This window comes from Corella eumyota, chromosome 2, assembly GCF_963082875.1.
Source record: "Corella eumyota chromosome 2, kaCorEumy4.1, whole genome shotgun sequence".
NCBI classification, from domain to species: domain Eukaryota; kingdom Metazoa; phylum Chordata; class Ascidiacea; order Phlebobranchia; family Corellidae; genus Corella; species Corella eumyota.
The window spans coordinates 19,107,020-19,126,515 of NC_137491.1; the positions used below are offsets into that span (position 1 = coordinate 19,107,020).

At 23.9% G+C, this 19,496-nt stretch overlaps 6 protein-coding genes across 9 annotated transcripts; all 6 read right to left on the reverse strand.

Annotated features, from left to right (window-relative positions):
- Positions 1-272: 272 nt before the first annotated feature.
- Positions 273-3,154, reverse strand: LOC145743441 (uncharacterized). 2 transcript variants are annotated; one of them, XM_082561399.1, is made up of 6 exons: positions 1,721-2,064; positions 1,451-1,526; positions 1,223-1,357; positions 866-1,024; positions 500-644; positions 273-404 (listed from the first exon to the last, which is right to left on the reverse strand). In XM_082561399.1, the coding sequence occupies exons 2-6, from the start codon at positions 1,485-1,487 to the stop codon at positions 293-295; spliced, it is 588 nt and encodes a 195-aa protein (XP_082417525.1). In that variant the 5' UTR covers positions 1,488-1,526; positions 1,721-2,064; the 3' UTR covers positions 273-292. The 2 variants fall into 2 exon arrangements, 1 of the variants encoding a protein (XP_082417525.1); XR_014281011.1 differs by lacking the exons at positions 273-404; positions 500-644; positions 866-1,024; positions 1,223-1,357 and adding exons at positions 2,090-2,295; positions 2,422-2,575; positions 2,702-2,822; positions 3,026-3,154 and having other exon boundaries at positions 1,456-1,526; positions 1,721-1,873.
- Positions 3,155-3,328: 174 nt separating this feature from the next.
- Positions 3,329-6,861, reverse strand: LOC145743407 (kelch-like protein 7). 2 transcript variants are annotated; one of them, XM_082561359.1, is made up of 12 exons: positions 6,720-6,861; positions 6,390-6,510; positions 6,036-6,189; positions 5,744-5,949; positions 5,417-5,569; positions 5,192-5,267; positions 5,037-5,122; positions 4,662-4,860; positions 4,378-4,512; positions 4,121-4,279; positions 3,790-3,934; positions 3,329-3,694 (listed from the first exon to the last, which is right to left on the reverse strand). In XM_082561359.1, the coding sequence occupies exons 1-12, from the start codon at positions 6,803-6,805 to the stop codon at positions 3,559-3,561; spliced, it is 1,656 nt and encodes a 551-aa protein (XP_082417485.1). In that variant the 5' UTR covers positions 6,806-6,861; the 3' UTR covers positions 3,329-3,558. The 2 variants fall into 2 exon arrangements, with proteins under 2 accessions (XP_082417485.1, XP_082417484.1); XM_082561358.1 differs by having other exon boundaries at positions 6,381-6,510.
- A 491-nt stretch (positions 6,862-7,352) lies between these two features.
- On the reverse strand, positions 7,353-9,169 carry LOC145743465 (uncharacterized). Its single transcript, XM_082561428.1, has 7 exons — positions 9,093-9,169; positions 8,937-9,023; positions 8,592-8,790; positions 8,342-8,476; positions 7,942-8,100; positions 7,608-7,752; positions 7,353-7,507 (listed from the first exon to the last, which is right to left on the reverse strand). Exons 2-7 carry the CDS (start codon positions 8,982-8,984, stop codon positions 7,396-7,398), a joined length of 798 nt encoding a protein of 265 aa, XP_082417554.1. The 5' UTR covers positions 8,985-9,023; positions 9,093-9,169; the 3' UTR covers positions 7,353-7,395.
- Positions 9,170-11,022: 1,853 nt separating this feature from the next.
- LOC145743394 (kelch-like protein 12) lies at positions 11,023-14,923 on the reverse strand. Of its 2 annotated transcripts, none has more exons than XM_082561343.1 (12): positions 14,789-14,923; positions 14,461-14,581; positions 14,102-14,255; positions 13,770-13,975; positions 13,445-13,597; positions 13,177-13,252; positions 13,022-13,107; positions 12,677-12,875; positions 12,424-12,558; positions 11,882-12,040; positions 11,469-11,580; positions 11,023-11,373 (listed from the first exon to the last, which is right to left on the reverse strand). In XM_082561343.1, exons 1-12 carry the CDS (start codon positions 14,872-14,874, stop codon positions 11,238-11,240), a joined length of 1,623 nt encoding a protein of 540 aa, XP_082417469.1. In that variant the 5' UTR covers positions 14,875-14,923; the 3' UTR covers positions 11,023-11,237. The 2 variants fall into 2 exon arrangements, with proteins under 2 accessions (XP_082417469.1, XP_082417468.1); XM_082561342.1 differs by having other exon boundaries at positions 11,469-11,613.
- A 490-nt stretch (positions 14,924-15,413) lies between these two features.
- Positions 15,414-17,683, reverse strand: LOC145742932 (uncharacterized). The gene is made up of 6 exons (XM_082560777.1): positions 17,556-17,683; positions 17,138-17,336; positions 16,885-17,019; positions 16,097-16,255; positions 15,686-15,830; positions 15,414-15,589 (listed from the first exon to the last, which is right to left on the reverse strand). Exons 2-6 carry the CDS (start codon positions 17,223-17,225, stop codon positions 15,478-15,480), a joined length of 639 nt encoding a protein of 212 aa, XP_082416903.1. The 5' UTR covers positions 17,226-17,336; positions 17,556-17,683; the 3' UTR covers positions 15,414-15,477.
- Positions 17,684-17,965: 282 nt separating this feature from the next.
- On the reverse strand, positions 17,966-19,450 carry LOC145742612 (kelch-like protein 12). Its single transcript, XM_082560389.1, has 5 exons — positions 19,365-19,450; positions 19,035-19,155; positions 18,685-18,838; positions 18,345-18,514; positions 17,966-18,133 (listed from the first exon to the last, which is right to left on the reverse strand). Exons 1-5 carry the CDS (start codon positions 19,448-19,450, stop codon positions 17,966-17,968), a joined length of 699 nt encoding a protein of 232 aa, XP_082416515.1.
- Positions 19,451-19,496: the final 46 nt, after the last annotated feature.

Sequence of the window (19,496 nt, forward strand, 5' to 3'; positions counted from 1 at the left end):
AAATCTCTAATTTGTAATAAAATGAAAGTGCTAAATTAAAACAAATAAAAATAATAGCAGATATATGAAAACTTAATACAACATGTTTTGTGATTTAAATAGATATCCAATACAAAATTAATAAATGTAAATCAGCATAATTAATATATCCAATAAAAAAAAAGAAAAAAAGTAAAATTTAATATTAAAAAAGTATTGGAAAATTAAACTCATCAAGCTACAGTGTTCACTATTGTTTAATGCACTTTAACTATAAGTTTAGATTAAATTATTGGTTCACAAAAGGATAAGTTCAAATTGCAACAAAATTATGGTAATGATATTGTTCTTTAATTTTAGTAACAAATGTCCATGTGTCTTCTGTGATGTCATATTTGAGAATTGAATTATTATCATCTAAACTCCTATTTAAGATAATGCAAAAAATAACAAAATAAGAAACATATAATAGATTGAAAATTGCAACAAGTTTAGAAGCAAATTAAATATTTTTACTTACCCTGCAACAACAAAAATGTTGTTTTGTATCAAACATCCTGAAAATGCATCTCTAGGTGACAGCATAGAAGTTACTTTGTTCCAAATATTATTTGTTACATCATAAACTTCAACTGAACTTAGATTATGTTTTCCATTATTACCTCCTAAATATAAATAAAAGTATATTTTTTATTTACAAGTATCATTTACATTTAACTATTAAATAAAAAATAAAAATGTTACAAAATTATTATTTGAATTATATATGAGTTATATAAATGTTACAAAATTATTATTTGAATTATATATTATTTCATCTAATAAACAAAAATATTTATTAATATTTTAAAAGGCATAAACAAACCAAATTTTATTTACATTTTACCCATTGCAAATATTTTATCCTGGTTTGCCAAAGCAACAAACCACCTTCTTGGGGTTAGTAAAAAAGCCACAAAATCCCATTTATCCTCTTTTGGGTTGTATCTTTCTACAGTGTTGGTTACTTTACCATTTGAGCGACCACCAATGGCGTAAAGATTACCTAAAATAATTAAATTTTGTACTTTGTTATGTAAATTTTAAAAAAAAATAACAATGTCATAGAGCTTACGAGTGATCTAATAGACAATGTAGTTTATCAAAAATTTTAAATGTTAAAAATGTAGAAGAAGTTTTAATAAATGTTTTAATACTTTAAATTAATTGTGCTAATAAATTAGTTTTAAAAAAAAGTTTTAACCTTTTAGTTGCACAAGTTCATGAAAACAGCGTTGCGTTTTCATGTTTGCAAGTTTCACCCATTTATTTGTGGTTTCTGTGTAATATTCGCAAGTGTCACGATTTAACTTCATATTTCCAGTCACAAAAATCAAACCTAAATGTTTAAATTTAAATATACCAATACAATAACATTAAACAAAATATATTATGAAAGTAATTAAATATCACCAAAAAATTTATTTATCACCTTTTGTTGGATATAAGATTGTTCGAATTTCTTCCATTACCGTGTTGATGTAGTTCAAATTTTTTTTAATAAAAAGCTAAACGTGGAAGATAAAAAAAACAGTTTGCTTAAGTTTAATTTCTATAGCATTTATATTTTATATATTTACATTTTTATTATTTAAACAAAAGGCAATTCTAACAGACTTTTATACAACATACAAATAAATAAATACAGCAATATATATACCAACTTCTTATATCAAATCACCATATAACTTTAAAATCTAACCTCAACACTGACAACATTATGGAGAAAATCCAACGGCAACTGACAAAGCTTGAGTTCAACTTTGTCAAGAATTTCAAGAAATCGATCTTGTCTTTCAGTTACTTTAAATTTAATCTATTCAACAACAGCAGTGTACAAACATTTCTTCTCAACCTGGTAACACAAAACATTATATAAAAAATGTTGATAGCACATTGATACATTAGGTACATCTTTAAACTATAGGTTATTTGCTTAAGCCAATATTTCTAATTTTTATTATTCAAGTAATTTTTTTTAAAGTTAGATCAAAATATAGTGCATATTCTAAACTACACTCTACGATAATCTAAAAACATACAATAATAAACTTCAAAATAATTAACAGACCATTTTAAAGTTCGAGCAAACATCATCTTCCAACAAATTTTTAAACTCATTATGTGACAAAATCTCTTTCACATTTGTTTTCATGAAGTCATCAACTCTATCCATGAGTTCGTTGCTATGGTAAGTTTCAGCCAATGAGCGAAGAGTAAAAATGTTTTGACATGATAAAGCCTTTTTCAAATAATTGATACATTTTTGCTTTAGATCTGATAAAAGTAAAATGGGTTTTAAGAACACTGAATATATGGCTTGTTTTTTAAATCTAAATATTTAACATTCCAGAAAATTTCGATAAAATTTAATCCTATATAAAATACCAAACAATGACTTGCCTTTAATTTGTAAATATTCTGCAGCATCAAGCAAATCACAAACATTCTTGGTGTTTAATTTAATTTCTACTCCATAAAAATAATCAAGAATTGACAGCATTGAAGTTGCACTGATTCTATCAATGTTTATTGTTGAACTGTATTTCTCTTCCATCTTTAAGATTGCATTGATTTAAAAAGTATTAATTTTTCAAAGTAAATTTATGTTTATTAAATTAGCTTTAAAAAATGTTTATAGGCTACCAAAGATATTAAGATATTGTCAAGAAGTTATTATTACCTCAGTATCAAAAGCTTTATTAAAGAAGACACTGAAACAGGACAACACCATCACACTGGCTGTAAACATTTTATTCTCTGTACAAATCTTGGCATCATTAAATCTAACTCGATCACGATTTCTAAAGTAAAATAAAAACACTTTTAAATAAATTAAAATAATTTTTTTTTGGTAAATTATCCACAACAAATTAAAATCATACAAATTACACAACATCAGATTGCTTTATTAAAAAAATAAGTAACTAATAAACTAAGTTTTAAAACAGAACATAAATTAAGACAAAGTGTGCAATCATTAAAATAAGTGAGAATTTTCACCTACTTGTTAGCAAATGTTTGTAACTGAGTTTCATTTTCATTCTTGCATGTCTCCTCACCAATATCACAAGTTCCAAAAATTGAAAACATTTTAACAATTTTAATAATAACAAAATATTTAAATCAAAATATTAAACCTTAAACCTGTCATCAATTGAATATTACAATTAAAAAGTACAATTAATTATTACAATTATAAAATCTAAATTAAAAACTATTTTTTTAATTTAGAAAATAACATCAAAAAATAAAAATACTTTGTAGAAACAAAACAAATGTTAACATAAATCTGTTCAAGGTGGTTAATTAAAACAAATAAAAATAATAACAGATATATGATAACTTTATACTATATGTTTTGTGATTGAAATAGATATCCAATACAAAATTAATAAATGTAAATCAGCATTATCAATATATGCATAAAAAAAGAAGAAAAAATAGAAATTTAATATTAAAAAAGTTTTGAAAATTTAACTCATCAAGCTACAGTGTTCACTATTGTTTAATAAACTTTAACTATAAATTTAGAATAAATTATTGGTTTACAAAAGGACAAGTACAAATTGCAACAGAATCATTGTGATAATAATGTTCATCAATTTTGGTAACAAATGTCCATGTGTCTTCTGTGATGTCATATTTGAGAATTGAATTATTATCATCTAAACTCCTATTTAAAATAATGCAAAAAAAATTAAAATAAAAAACATATAATAGATTGAAAATTGTAACAAGTATACAAGCAAAACAAATATTGTTACTTACCCTCCAATAACATAAATATTGTTTTGTATCAAACATCCTGAAAATGCATTTCTAGGTGACAACATAGAAGTTACATTGTTCCAAAAATTATTTGTTACATTATAAACTTCAACTGAATCAAGATAACCATTTCCATCATGACCTCCTAAGTATAAATAAAAGTGTATTTTTTAATTAAAAGTATCTTTTACATTTAACTTTTAAATAAAAAATAAAAATCAATTCTGTAATGCTACAAAATTAATATTTCAATTATATATAATTTTATCTAATATACAAAAATATTTATTAATATTTGGCATAAACAAACCAAATTTTATTTACATCTTACCCATTGCAAATATTTTATCCTGGTTTGCCAAAGCAACAAACCACTTTCGTGGGGTTTGTAAAGGAGCCACAAAATTCCATTTATTCTTTTTTGGGTTGTATTTTTCAACAGTGTTGGTTACTTTACCATTTGAAAAACCACCAATGGCATAAAGAAAACCTAAAATCAGTTTAAAATAAAATTATATAGTAATGTAAGACTGCATTCAAAAGATCAACTGAGACATTTAAAAAAAACTAAAAATTATAAACATTCACCTTCAAGTTGAACAAGTTCATGAACATATCGTGGGCTCTGCATGCTTGCAAAATTTACCCATGTATCCACTGGTTCCATATAATATTCACAAGTATTAGAATTCACTGTAACGTTTCCAGTTACAAATACTAAACCTAAATAAGATGTTGAACTACATGAGTACAGTATGTTTAAAAATTTACTTATTTAAATAAATAACACAAACTGTTAAATATAAAATAAGCAAAGTACTTAACTTTAATGGATGAATCAAATCAATGCATTTAATATTATTTGTTTTTACCTTTCAAAACTGTAGCTCCATGGCCATGTCGTTTATAATTCATTGATTTAACTTGCTCCCAAGTAATAGGAATTTGTTTGTAGTTCATTCTATAAACCGTATTCAGTTTGGTTTGATCATCACCAGTACATCCACCAATTATGTAAACAAAATCATTTAAAACAACACATTTGTGACAATATCTTCCTTCTGGTATGTCCTTTAATAAAAGATTTTATGCCATAATTTTTCCATTAATGTTTGTTAAATTTATAATATGATATTTCTATAGATACATTTAAAAAAATAAAAACAAATTCAAAAATATAAAAAATAGATTTAAAATGTACCGTAAAATCACATGCAATTTTAAACATTATAAATGTTAATTCGTACCTCTTTTTTAATAAAAGTATTGCTTGCAATATTAAATTGACAAACATTATGTTCTGAATTTCTTCCTCCAATTATTATAATATTGTCTAAACAAAAAAATAAATAACAAAATAAAAATTTATTAAACATAACAAACCTAAATTATTTAATTTTACCTTTTACTGGATATACGATAGATCGTATTGCCTTCATTACTGAGTTCAGATATGCAGCATTTTCTTGAATGATATTCTAAAAAAGAAAATGTGAAACACTATGTTGGGTTACATTGTTAAAATAATTATTAAAAATGGTCTCTTTAGTGCAATTAAAAATAAATTGTAAAATAAATGTCAAATATGGCTAAAATACAAAACATCTATCAATATAAAAAATCTAACCTCAACACTGACAACATTATGGAGAAAATCTAATGGCAACTGACAAAGCTTGAGTTCAACTTTGTCAAGAATTTCAAGAAATCGATCTTGTCTTTCAGTGAATTTAAATTTAATCCATTCAATAACAGCAGTGTACAAACATTTCTTCTCAACCTGTTATTAAGAAAATAATACAAAAAAGGTGCTAAACATGAACACAAACTAATTCAAAAAAAAACTATTTGTCAAAATTTGTAACAAATAAAAATAATTTACATATATCATATTACAATTTACACATAAACAAATCATCTATAACCTTAAATTATTTTACAAAAACTAACAAACCATTTTAAAGTTTGAGCAAAAATCATATTCCAACAAATTCTTAAACTCGTCATGTGACAAAATCTCTTTCACATTTGTTTTCATGAACTCATTGACATTATCCATGAGTTCGTTGCTATGGTAAGTATCAGCCAATGAGCGAAGAGTAAAAATGTTTTGACATGATAAAGCATTTTTTAAATAATTAATACATTTTTGCTTCAAATCTGATAAAAGTAAAATGAGTTTTAAGAACACTGGATTTATGGCTTGTTTTTTTAAATCTAAATATTTAACATTTAGAAAATCTTGCCTTTAATTTGCAAATATTCCGCTGCATCAAGCAAGTCACAAACATTCTTGGTATTTAATTTAATTTCTACGCCATAAAAATAATCAAGAATTGACTGTATTGAAGTTGCACTGATTTTATCAATGTTTATTGTTGAACTGTATTTCTCTTCCATCTAAAAAATAGTATTTGTTGAAACATATAAAAACAGAAAATTTAGCACAAGAAATAATAGATAAATTTCCAAATACAGTATATTGATATAAGAAAGGCTTTGCAGATAAATGATTAACAATAATAACAACCTTGCTGGGAGTAGAATGGTAAGTATTCAACAAAAACAAGACTATTAAAAGTTATATTTACCCATTTTACCTCAGTATCGAAAGCTTTATCAAAGAACCCACTGAAACAAGACAACACCATCACACTGGCTGTAAACACTTTGTTCTCTGTACAAATCTTGGCATCATTAAATCTAACTCGATCACGATTTCTAAAGTAAAATAAAAACACTTTTCAATACATTAAGAATAATATTTTTTTTGTTAAATTATCCGCAACAAAATTAAAATCGTACAAAATACACAATATCAGATTGCTTTCTTAAAAAACAGTAATTAATATATTCTAAAGTTTCAAAAAAATTAAATAAATAGAGACAAAGTGTGCAAGCATTAAAATAAGTGAGAATATTTCACCTACTTGTTAGCAAATGTTTGTAACTGAGTTTCATTTTCATTCTTGCATGTCTCCTCACCAATATCACAAGTTCCAAAAATTGAAAACATTTTAAAAAATTAATTAGTTACGAAACAATTAAAACAATTTTATCTAAATTCCTAAATTTGAAACCTGTTATGAAATAAATAAATTAAATCCAAAAAAATTTTTAAATATTTTTAACCACTTAAAATGTGTTGAAGTCAACAATATTAAAGTCAACAATAGCGAACAAACTTTTAAAGATCAAAATTAAATTATTAAAATATATGAGAGTTACAATTGAAATAAAAATTTAGCAAAAAAAATAATATTGATTAAATATAAATACAACTGAGTAAAAAAAAAAAAAAATAAAAAAGAAAAATCAAATTTAACATTTTTTTTAAATAGTTAATTAAATGTGCATGTTTTCAATGTGTATTTAATGTAATGATTATTAAATGTTAATATGTCAATTCGTTTAAAAAAAAATCTAACATTGAAAAAAAATAAATTTATTTTCTTTATAACTTGCAAAAACATTTCATTATTTGATTTATCAAAATATAGTTCAGTGTTCAGTGTAATTGATACAACAGTTACAGAATATAGTATTTAGTATTGTCTACAGAGTTTAAACAGCATTTTAAGATTACAATTTTTTGTTAAGTTTAGTTCAAAATGCAACGGAAGTATGATAAAAATAGTTTTCTTTGATTTCAGTTATAAAAGTCCATTTGTCATTTTCAATGTCATATTTAATGATTGATTTATTATCACCTAACCTTCTATATAACAGTAAAAATATATTATTAATATGTTAACAATATTCTGTTTTGTAATTTTCTTTACCTAACTTACTTAAAAAGTTAAATATTTTTAACTTACCCTCCAACAACATAAATATTATTTTGTATCAAACATCCTGAAAATGAATCTCTTGGTGTCAACATAGAAGTTACATTGTTCCAAATATTATTTGTTACATCATAAACTTCAACTGAATTTAGATTATCTTTTCCGTCATTACCTCCTAAGTATAAAAAAAGTGTATTTTCTATTTAAAATTATCGTTTACATTCAACATTTAAATAAAAAATAAAAATCAATTCTGTAATGCTACAAAATTAATATTTGAATTATATATAATTTTATCTAATAGACAAAAATATTTATTAATATTTTAAAAGGCATAAACAAACCAATTTTATTTACATCTTACCCATTGCAAATATTTTATCCTGGTTTGCCAAAGCAACAAACCACCTTCTTGGAGTTTGTAAGGGAGCCACAAAATTCCATTTATCCTCTTTTGGGTTGTAACTTTCAACAGTGTTGGTTGCTTTACCATTTGCATGGCCACCAATGGCATAAAGATAACCTGTACCAATTTTTTAGGTTTACAAAAATAAACTTTATATCTAACATATAATTAAAATATATTTCTTTATGAAAATTTAAATAAAAAATACACAAAAATTGCAAAGTTGGATATCATTGTTTTAGAGCTTACAAAAAATAAAATAGACAATATAAGTTATAAAAAATTGCAATTGCCAAAAAATGTGGATAACAACAAATTAGATTTTTAATTAATGTTTCCATCACTTTTAAGTTTTAACCTTTTAGTTGCACAAGTTCATGAAAACAACGTTGCGATTTCATATTTGCAATTCCAACCCATTTATTTGTGGTTTCTGTGTAATATTCACAAGTGTTACAATTTAATTTCCAATTTCCAGTCACAAATAACAAACCTAAATGTAAAGTTTGTAGTGTACCAATGCAATAACATAATACTAAGCCATACATAAACAATTTATAAAATATTAAGATGTAAATCAACATAAAACAATGAAAGCTGGTTTTTACCATTTAAAACTGTAGCTCCATGATTACTTCGCTTATAATTCATTGCTTCAACTTGCTCCCAAGTGATAGGAGTTTGTTTGTAGTTCATTCTATAAACTGTATTCAGTTCGGTTTGATCTTTACCAGTACATCCACCAATTATGTAAAAAAAATCATTTAAAACAACACATTTGTGAGCATATCTTCCTTCTGGTATGTCCTTTAAAAAAATTCATACCATAACTTGACATTATTACATAACATGATTTTATTATAGCATTTTGTAAAATCATTTTAAAAAAGAAAACAAAACGACTTAACATAATTGCAATACAACAATTGTTATTTAAAAAATTTTAATCTTACCTCTTTTTGCACAAAAGTATTGCTTGAAATATTATATTTGACAAACATTTTGTTTCGAATCCTTTCCTCCAATTATTATAATGTTGTCTAAAAATATCTGTGGCTTAATACTTATAAAAATGTATATACTAAAAGACAACTTTAGTATCAATTTACCATTCACTGGATATAAGATGAATCGATTTGCCTCCATTACTAAGTTCAAATATGCAAGATTTTCTTTAATAAAATTCTAAAAATTTAATATTAAAAAGTCAAAGTTTTAAATTTTAAAATATTTTGTTCTATTGCCTTTATGATAAAATGGTATAAAACAGCTTATACCCAATAAAAAAACATTAATTCAATGGGACTATTTATAAAAATTAATATAAATTTAAATCCAACATTAGAACAACATTTAAAACTCTTATTCAAAATTAACCTCGACACTGACAACAATATTAAGAAAGTTCAATGGCAACTGACAAAGCTTGAGTTCAACTTTGTCAAGAATTTCAAGAAATCGATCTTGTCTTTCAGTTACTTTAAATTTAATCCATTCAACAACAGCAGTGTACAAACATTTTTTCTCAATCTGGTAATATAAAATATAAGAAATGTTAATAACATATTAAAACATTTAGTACATCTTTAAACTATGGGCCATTTGCTAAAGCCAATATTTTCAATTTTTATTATTCAAATAATTTTTTTTTTTAAGTTAGATCAAAAAATTAGTGCATATTTTAAACTACACTCTTCAAAAACCTAAAATCATACAACAATAAACTTCAAAAAAATTAACAAACCATTTTAAAGTTTGAGCATAAATCATCTTCCAACAAATTCTTAAATTCATCATGTGACAAAATCTCTTTCACATTTTTTTTCATAAACTTATTGACATTATCCATGAGTTCATTGCTATGGTAAGTATCAGCCAATGAGCGAAGAGTAAAAATGTTTTGACATGATAAAGCTTTTTTCAAATAATTGATACATTTTTGCTTTAGATCTAAAAAATTTAAAATGAGTTTTAAGAACATTGGATATATGGCTTGTATTTAAAAATCTAAAAATTTAACATTCCAGAAAATTTGGGTAAAATTTAATCCTATATAAAATACCAAACAATGATTTACCTTTAATTTGCAAATATTCTGCAGCATCAAGCAAATCACATACATTCTTGGGGTTTAATTTAATTTCTACTCCATAAAAATAATCAAGAATTGACTGCATTAAAGTTGCACTGATTCTATCAATGTTTATTGTTGAACTATATTTCTCTTACATCTTTGAAATTGCATTGATTTAAAAAGTAACAATTTTATCAAAAAAATATTTAAGTAAAAATAACTTTATTAAGAATGAATTCTAAAATTGTTTATAGGCTACCAAAAATATTAAGATATTGTTGAGAATATTAAAATTACCTCAGTATCAAAAGCTTTATCAAAGAAGACACTGAAACAAGACAACACCATCACACTGGCTGTAAACACTTTGTTCTCTGTACAAATCTTGGCATCATTAAATTTAACTCGATCACGATTTCTAAAGTAAAATAAAAACACTTTTAAATAGATTAAAAATAATAAATTTTTTTTGGTAAATTATCCACAACAAATTAAAATCGTACAAATTACACAATATCAGATTGCACCAATAAAAAACAGTAATTTATATACTCTAAAAGTTTTAAAAAATTAAAAAAATAAAGACAAAGTGTACAAACATAGAAATAAGTGAGAATATTTCACATACTTGTTAGCAAATGTTTGTAACTGAGTTTCATTTTCATTCTTGCATGTCTCCTCACCAATATCACAAGTTCCAAAAATTGAAAACATTTTAACAATTTTAATAATAACAAAATATTTAAAACAAAATATTTAACCTTAAACCTGTCATCAATTGAATATTACAATCATAAAGTACAATAGATTATTATAATTATAAAGTATATGGTTAAAAACTATTTTTTTAATTTAAATAATAACATCAAAAAATAAAAATACTTTGTAAAAACAAAACAAATGTTTACATAAATCTGTAATTTGCAATAAAATATATGAAAGTGCTTAATTAAAACAAATAAAAATAAAAGCAGATATATGATAACTTTATACAATATGTTTTGAGATTAAAATATATAACCAATACAAAATTAATAAATGTAAATCGGCATTATCAATATATGCATAAAAAAAGAAGAAAAAAAGAAAATTTAATATTAAGAATTTTTTTTAAATTTAACTCATCAAGCTACAGTGTTCACTATTGTTTAATAAACTTTAACTACAAGTTTACATTAAATTATTGGTTTACAAAAGGGTAAGTACAAATTGCAACAGAATCATGGTAATAATATTCATCTTTAATTTTAGTAACAAATGTCCATGTGTCTTCTGTGATGTCATATTTAAGAATTGAATTATTATCATCTAACCTCCTTTTAAAGATAATGCAAAAAAAATCAAAATAAGAATTATATAATAGATTGAAAATTGTGACAAGTTTAGAAGCAAATTAAATCTTTTTACTTACCCTCCAACAACATAAATGTTGTTTTGTATCAAACATCCTGAAAATGCATCTCTTGGTGACAACATAGAAGTAACATTGTTCCAAATATTATTTGTTGCATCATAAACTTCAACTGAATTAAGTTCATTTTCATTATTACTACCTCCTAAATATAAATTCTTTTTAAACACAACTACTTACTCGAAATTAAATTGTCAACTTTGTTTTATATTTATTAAACAAAAAATCGTTAAATAGTTTAATAAAATATTTGTTTTATCATGTTTTAGTTCTATAGTAACAATATTTAAAGTATAATATTTATGATTTGTGTAAGAAATATAACAAAAACTTAAAAACCAAATTTAGTTTACAATTAGTCCATAAATCTAGCTTTTACATTATGATTAAACTACAGTACAATTATAGCTTACCTATTGCAAATATATTTTCTTGGTTCGCCAAAGCACCAAACTGTTGTCTAGGAGTTAGTAAAGAAGCCACAAAATCCCATTTATCCTCTTTTGGGTTGTATCTTTCAACAGTGTTGGTTACTTTATCATTTGCATCACCACCAATGGCATAAAGATAACCTTCAGGACAAATTATTTAAGCTTAATCCTAATATTTAACTTAAAATTACAAATACATTTTGTTAAAAAAAAGTAAGAACCTTTCAAGTAATAAAGTTGTTATCATTAATTAATGATAAAAATTTATTAATAGTGAAAAAACTTGATAGCAACAAAATTTTTTTTTAACTTAAAATTGAATTCAAACAATTTTACAGGGTTTATTTTTTTACTAAATACGCATTTTTAAATTTATAAAAGAAAACCCTTATATTTAAAATAGTGTTATTGATAATTCATAACATAACATTGTAATGTTGCCTAATTTGACGGCTAACTATAAAAAAATGCCAACATATTTAAAAATTAAACCCTGTAACTGCACTTTCCCTTTTAAGTTTTACCTTTAAGATGAACCAGTTCATGAAAACAACGATCAGTTTTCATGTTTGAAAGTTTCACCCATTTATTTGTGGTTTCTATGTAATATTCACAAGTGTTCTGATTAAACCCCATATTTCCAGTCACAAAAATCAAACCTAAATGTTTAATTTTTATTAAACCGATGCAATGACATAATACACAACCATTGAAATAAAACAAACTAATAAATTATTACAATGTAAATCAACATAAAAAATGGTAATAGTTTTATACCGTTTAAAACTGTAGCTCCATGACCACCATGTTGGTAATTCATTGAATTAACTTGCGCCCAAGTATTTGGAGTTTGTTTGTAGTTCATTCTATAAACTGTATTTAGTTGGGTTTGATCTTTACCAGTACATCCACCAATTATGTAAACAAAATCATTTAAAACAACACATTTGTGGCAAAATCTTCCTTCTGGTATGTCCTTTAAAAAAATTCATACCATAACATAACATTATTACATAACATGATTTTATTATAGCATTTTGTAAAATCATTTTAAAAAAGAAAACAAAACGACTTAACATATTTGCAATACAACAATTGTTATTTAAAAAATTTTAATCTTACCTCTTTTTGCACAAAAGTATTGCTTGAAATATTATATTGACAAACATTTTGTTTCGAATCTCTTCCTCCAATTATTAAAATGTTGTCTAAAAATATCTGTGGCTTAATACTTATAAAAATGTATATACTAAAAGACAACTTTAGTATCAATTTACCATTCACTGGATATAAGATGAATCGATTTGCCTTCATTACTAAGTTCAAATATGCAAGATTTTCTTTAATAAAATTCTAAAAATTTAATATTAAAAAGTCAAAGTTTTAAATTTTAAAGTATTTTGTTCTATTGCCTTTATGATAAAATGGTATAAAACAGCTTATACCCAATAAAAAAACATTAATTTAATGGGACTATTTATAAAAATTAATATAAATTTAAATCCAACATTAGAACAACATTTAAAATTCTTATTCAAAATTAACCTCGACACTGACAACATTATTAAGAAAGTCCAATGGCAACTGACAAAGCTTGAGTTCAACTTTGTCAAGAATTTCAAGAAATCGATCTTGTCTTTCAGTTACTTTAAATTTAATCCATTCAACAACAGCAGTGTACAAACATTTTTTCTCAACCTGGTAATAGGGAAATAATACAAATTAATTTTCTAAAAAAATCCACAAACTAATTAAAACAGACTATATGTTAAAATTTGTAACAAATATAAATATTTTATATATTTCATATTACATTTACACATAAACAAATTATTTATAAACTTATAGTGTTTTAGAAAAACTAACAAACCATTTTAAAGTTTGAGCATAAATCATCTTCCAACAAATTCTTAAACTCATCATGTGACAAAATCTCTTTCACATTTGTTTTCATGAACTCATTGACATTATCCATGAGTTCGTTGCTATGGTAAGTATCAGCCAATGAGCGAAGAGTAAAAATGTTTTGACATGATAAAGCTTTTTTTAAATAATTGGTACATTTTTGCTTTAGATCTAAAAAATTTAAGATGAATTTTAAGAATATTGGGTATATGGCTTGTTTTTAAAATCTAAAAATTTAACATTCCAGAAAATTTTGGTAAAATTTAATCCTATATAAAATACCAAACAATGACTTGCCTTTAATTTGCAAATATTCTGCAGCATCAAGCAAATCACAAACATTCTTGGTGTTTAATTTAATTTCTACTCCATAAAAATAATCAAGAATCGACTGCAATGAAGTTGCACTGATTCTATCAATTTTTATTGTTGAACTGTATTTCTCTTCCATCTTTAAAATAGTATTAGTTTAAACATATAGAAGATAGACAAATTTAACACAAAAATATTATATATTTTTTATATTACATTATGTTAAATTAATATAAAATATGCTTTGCAAAAAATGATTAACAATAATAACAACTTTGCTGAGAGTAGAATGGTAAGTATTTAACAAAAAGAAGACTATTAAAAGTTATATATACCCATTTTACCTCAGTATCAAAAGCTTTATCAAAAAAGACACTGAAACAAGACAACACCATCACACTGGCTGTAAACACTTTGTTTTCTGTACAAATCTTGGCATCATTAAATCTCACCCGATCACGATTTCTAAAGTAAAATAAAAACACTTTTCAATACATTAAGAATAATATTTTTTTTTAAATTATCCGCAACAAAATTAAAATCGTACAAAATACACAATATCAGATTGCTTTAATAAAAAAACAGTAATTAATATACCCTAAAGTTTCAAAATATTACATCAATAGAGACGAAGTGTGCAATCATTAAAATAAGTGAGAATATTTCACCTACTTGTTAGCAAATGTTTGTAACTGAGTTTCATTTTCATTCTTGCATGTCTCCTCGCCAATATCACAAGTTCCAAAAATTGAAAACATTTTAACAAATTAATTAGTTACAAAACAATTAAAACAATTTTATTTAAATTCCTAAATTTGAAACGTGTTATGAAATGAATAAATTAAATTAAAAAACAATTTTAAATATTTTTAATAACTAAAATGTGTTGAAGTTAACAATATTAAAGTCAACAATAGCAAACAAACTTTTAAAGATCAGAATTAAAATTAATAAAATATATGAAAGTTACAATTGAAATAAAAATCTAGCAAAAAAATAATATTGATTAAATATAAATACAACTGAGTTATTACTAGAAATTTGTATAGCAATTGCTTAAACTTTTTTATTAATTACTGTGATTATTATGTATATTTTATGCAATAAAGATTAAATGTAAAAATGTGTTTTCCAGTTTTTAAAATGTGAAATATAAGATTAAAAAAAACTAATTTAATATTCTTGTTCGCAAAAACAATTTTTTCATAGATGCATTTTTTTCTTATAAAAACAATTTTTCATAGATTTAATAATATATATTACAGTGTAATTATTACAAACAAACAACAAGGTTGAATATTAAGTATTGTCTATAAAGTTTAAAAAGCATTTTAAGTTTGCAGTCATTTGTTAAGTTTTGTTCAAAGTGCAACAGAAGTATGATACAAATAAAATTTTTGAAATTCAGTGATAAAAGTCCACTTGTCAGCTTCAATGTCATATTTATTGATTGATTTATTATCCCCTAACCTCCTTTTATATAAAGTTAACAAATGTTATTAAATTATACTTCACAAATTAAGTTAAAAAATTAAGTTACTAAGTTTTAAAATTGTGTTTTTTACTTACCCCCCAACAACATAAATATTGTTTAGTATCAAACATCCTGAAAATGAATCTCTTGGTGACAACATAGAAGTTACATTGTTCCAAACATTACTTGTTGCATCATAAACTTCACATAAACTAAGGCTACCTTTATCATTACTACCTCCTAAATATAAATATTCTTGAAGGCAACTACTTACTTGAAAATAATTTGTCAACTTTGTTTTATATTTATTAAACAAAAATTGTTAAATAGTTTAATAAAATATTTGTTTTATCATGTTTTAGTTCTATAGTAACAATATTTAAAGTATAGTATTTATAATTTGTGTAAGAAATATAACAAAAATTTAAAAATCAAATTTAGTTTACAATTAGTCCATAAATCTAGCTTTTATGAAATGATTAAACCACACTACAATTATAGCTTACCTATTGCAAATATATTTTCTTGGTTTGCTAAAGCACCAAACTGTTGTCTAGAAGTTTGTAAAGGAGCCACAAAATCCCATTTATCCTCTTTTGGGTTGTATCTTTCAACAGTGTTGGTTATTTTACCATTTAAATTACCACCAATGGCATAAAGATAACCTTAAAAACAAATTATTTAAGTTTAAACTTAATTATCTAACCTAAAATTACAAATACATTTTGTTAAAAAAAAACGTAAAAACTTTTCAAGTGATAAAGTTGTTATCAATAAATAATTATAAAAATTTATTATGAGTAAAAAAATTTGATAGCAACAATTTTTTTTATAACTTAAAATTGATTTCAAACAATTTTTTTTTTAATTTTAAACAATTTTTTAATTTTTTTTTCTTAAATGAGCATTTTTAAATTTATAGAAGGATACCCTTATATTTAAAATTAATTAAGTGGTTTTCTAGGTATTATGAACTTACATAAAATATGCTTACATGTCAAATAATGTATGACATAAATGTCAGAAGTTTCTATGCTCGCAGACAGAGGTAAGTAAACAAATTTTGAAAATATTAAATAGTTTTTTTTATAGTTTTCCTTATCATATACTACCAATTTTCCTTATTATATAATAAACCATATCAGAACTTTAAACAATTTTTAAATAAAAATAGTGTTATTGATGATATATAACAAAACAATGTCATGTTGCTAAATTTCACAGTTAACTTTAAAAAATTTTAATATATTTAAAAATTAAACCCTGTCACTGCGCTATCATGTTCAAGTTTTACCTTCAAGTTGCACGAGTTCATGAAAACAACGATTAGTTTTCATGTTTGCAAGTTTCACCCATTTATTTGTAGTTTCTATAAAATATTCACAAGTGTCACGATTTAACTTCATACTTCCAGTCACAAAAATCAAACCTAAATGTTTCGTTTTTATTAAACCGATGCAATAACATAATACACAACCATCAAAATAAACCAAAGTAATAAATTATTACAATGTAAATCAACATAAAAAATGGTAATAGTTTTATACCATTTAAAACTGTAGCTCCATGACCACCACGTTCATAATTCATTGAATTAACTTGCTTCCAAGTAATAGGAGTTTGTTTGTAGTTCATTCTATAAACTGTATTTACTAGGTTATCATCACTCCCAATACATCCACCAATTATGTAAACAAAATCATTTAAAACAACACATTTGTGACAATATCTTCCTTCTGGTATATCCTTTATTAAAGTAATGTTATAACATTATATTAAGATGTACAACAACTTTATTATAAATTTTTGTAAAAACATTTAACAAAAAGCTTGTTCAATTATTGCACTGTAGTTTTCGATAAACAAATGTTACAAATTTAGTGAAAGTTTCCTATTTTCTAATTTTGTTACATTTTTAAAAAATTAACATTACAAATATTAAACTTAATAAATGTTAATTCTAACCTCTTCTTGTTCAAAAGTATTGCTTGAAATATTATACTGACAAACATTACTTTCTGTTTTCCTACCACCAATAATTAAAATGTTGTCTAAAAATATTAGTTAGTATTTGTCCATAAAATTTTTTATACTTAGCAACCAAATGAACAAAATAATATAATTTACCTTTCACAGGTTATAAGATGGATTGAATTGTCTCCATTACAGTGTTGATGTAGGTCAAATTTTTTTTTATAAAAACCTAAATGTAAATGGCATTAAGTTTAACTAACTTGAGCTTTAGTTTCATAAAATATAAATAGCTCATAAAAACACTTTTATTAATAAAATGTCATTTAGTTTTACTTTTAATAAACAAAGAAGTTATTACAACTTAAAATCTAACAATAAACATTGATATTGCACTATAACACTTATTTAAATCTAACCTCAACACTGACAACATTATTAAGAAAGTCCAACGGCAACTGACAAAGCTTGAGTTCAACTTTGTCCAGAATTTCAAGAAATCGATCTTGCCTTTCAGTTACTTTAAATTTAATCCATTCAACAAGAGCAGTGTACAAACATTTCTTCTCAACCTGGTAATATAAAAAATGATATAAGAAATGTTAACAGCACATCAAAACACTTGGTACATATTTAAACTATAGACCATTTGCTAAAGAGAAATATTTCTAATTTTTATTATTCAAATATGTATTTTTTTAAAAAGTTATATAAAAAAAATAAAACATTGTAATTTACACTTTTTAAATATCTTTAAAATATAATAACAAAAAACTAACAAACCATTTTAAAGTTTGAGCATAAATCATTTTCCAATAAATTCTTAAACTCATCATGTGACAAAATCTCTTTCACATTTTTTTTCATGAACTCATTGACATTATCCATGAGTTCGTTGCTATGATAAGTATCAGCCAATGAACGAAGGGTAAAAATGTTTTGACATGATAAAGCTTTTTTCAAATAATTGATACATTTTTGCTTCAAATCTAATAAAATTAAAAGTAACTTCAAAAATTATTAAATATACGACTTGATTATTAAACTTTATATTTTTTTTGTGCCCAAAAAAAAATGGTTAAGTAAAATTTTATCTTGTATACAATTTTAAACAATGACTTGCCTTTAATTTGCAAATATTCTGCAGCATCAAGCAAATCACAAACATTCTTGGTGTTCAATTTAATCTCTACTCCATAAAAATAATCAAGTATTGACTGCATTGAAGTTGCACTGATTCTATCAATGTTTATTGTTGAACTATATTTCTCTTCCATCTAAAAAATAGTATTTGTTGAAACATGTAAAAACAGAAAATTTAGCACAAGAAGTATTAGATAAATTTTCAATTACAGTATATTGATATAAGAAAGGCTTTGCAGATAAATGATTAACAATAATAACAACTTTGCTGAGAGTAGAATGGTAAGTATTCAACAAAAACAAAACCATTAAAAGTTATAACCATTTTACCTCAGTATCGAAAGCTTTATCAAAGAAGACACTGAAACAAGACAACACCATCACACTGGCTGTAAACACTTTGTTCTCTGTACAAATCTTGGCATCATTAAATCTAACCCGATCACGATTTCTAAATTAAAATAAAAACACTTTTAAATACATTAAGAATAATATTTTTTTTGTTAAATTATCCACAACAAAATTAAAATCGTACAAAATACAAAATATCAGATTGCTTTAATAAAAAAATAAGTAATTAATATACTCTAAAATTTCAAAAATTAAATAAATAAAGACAAAGTGTGCAAGCACTAAAATAAGTGAGAATATTTCACCTACTTGTTAGCAAATGTTTGTAACTGAGTTTCATTTTCATTCTTGCATGTCTCCTCACCAATATCACAAGTTCCAAAAATTGAAAACATTTTAACAAATTAATTAGTTACGAAACAATTAAAACAATTTTATCTA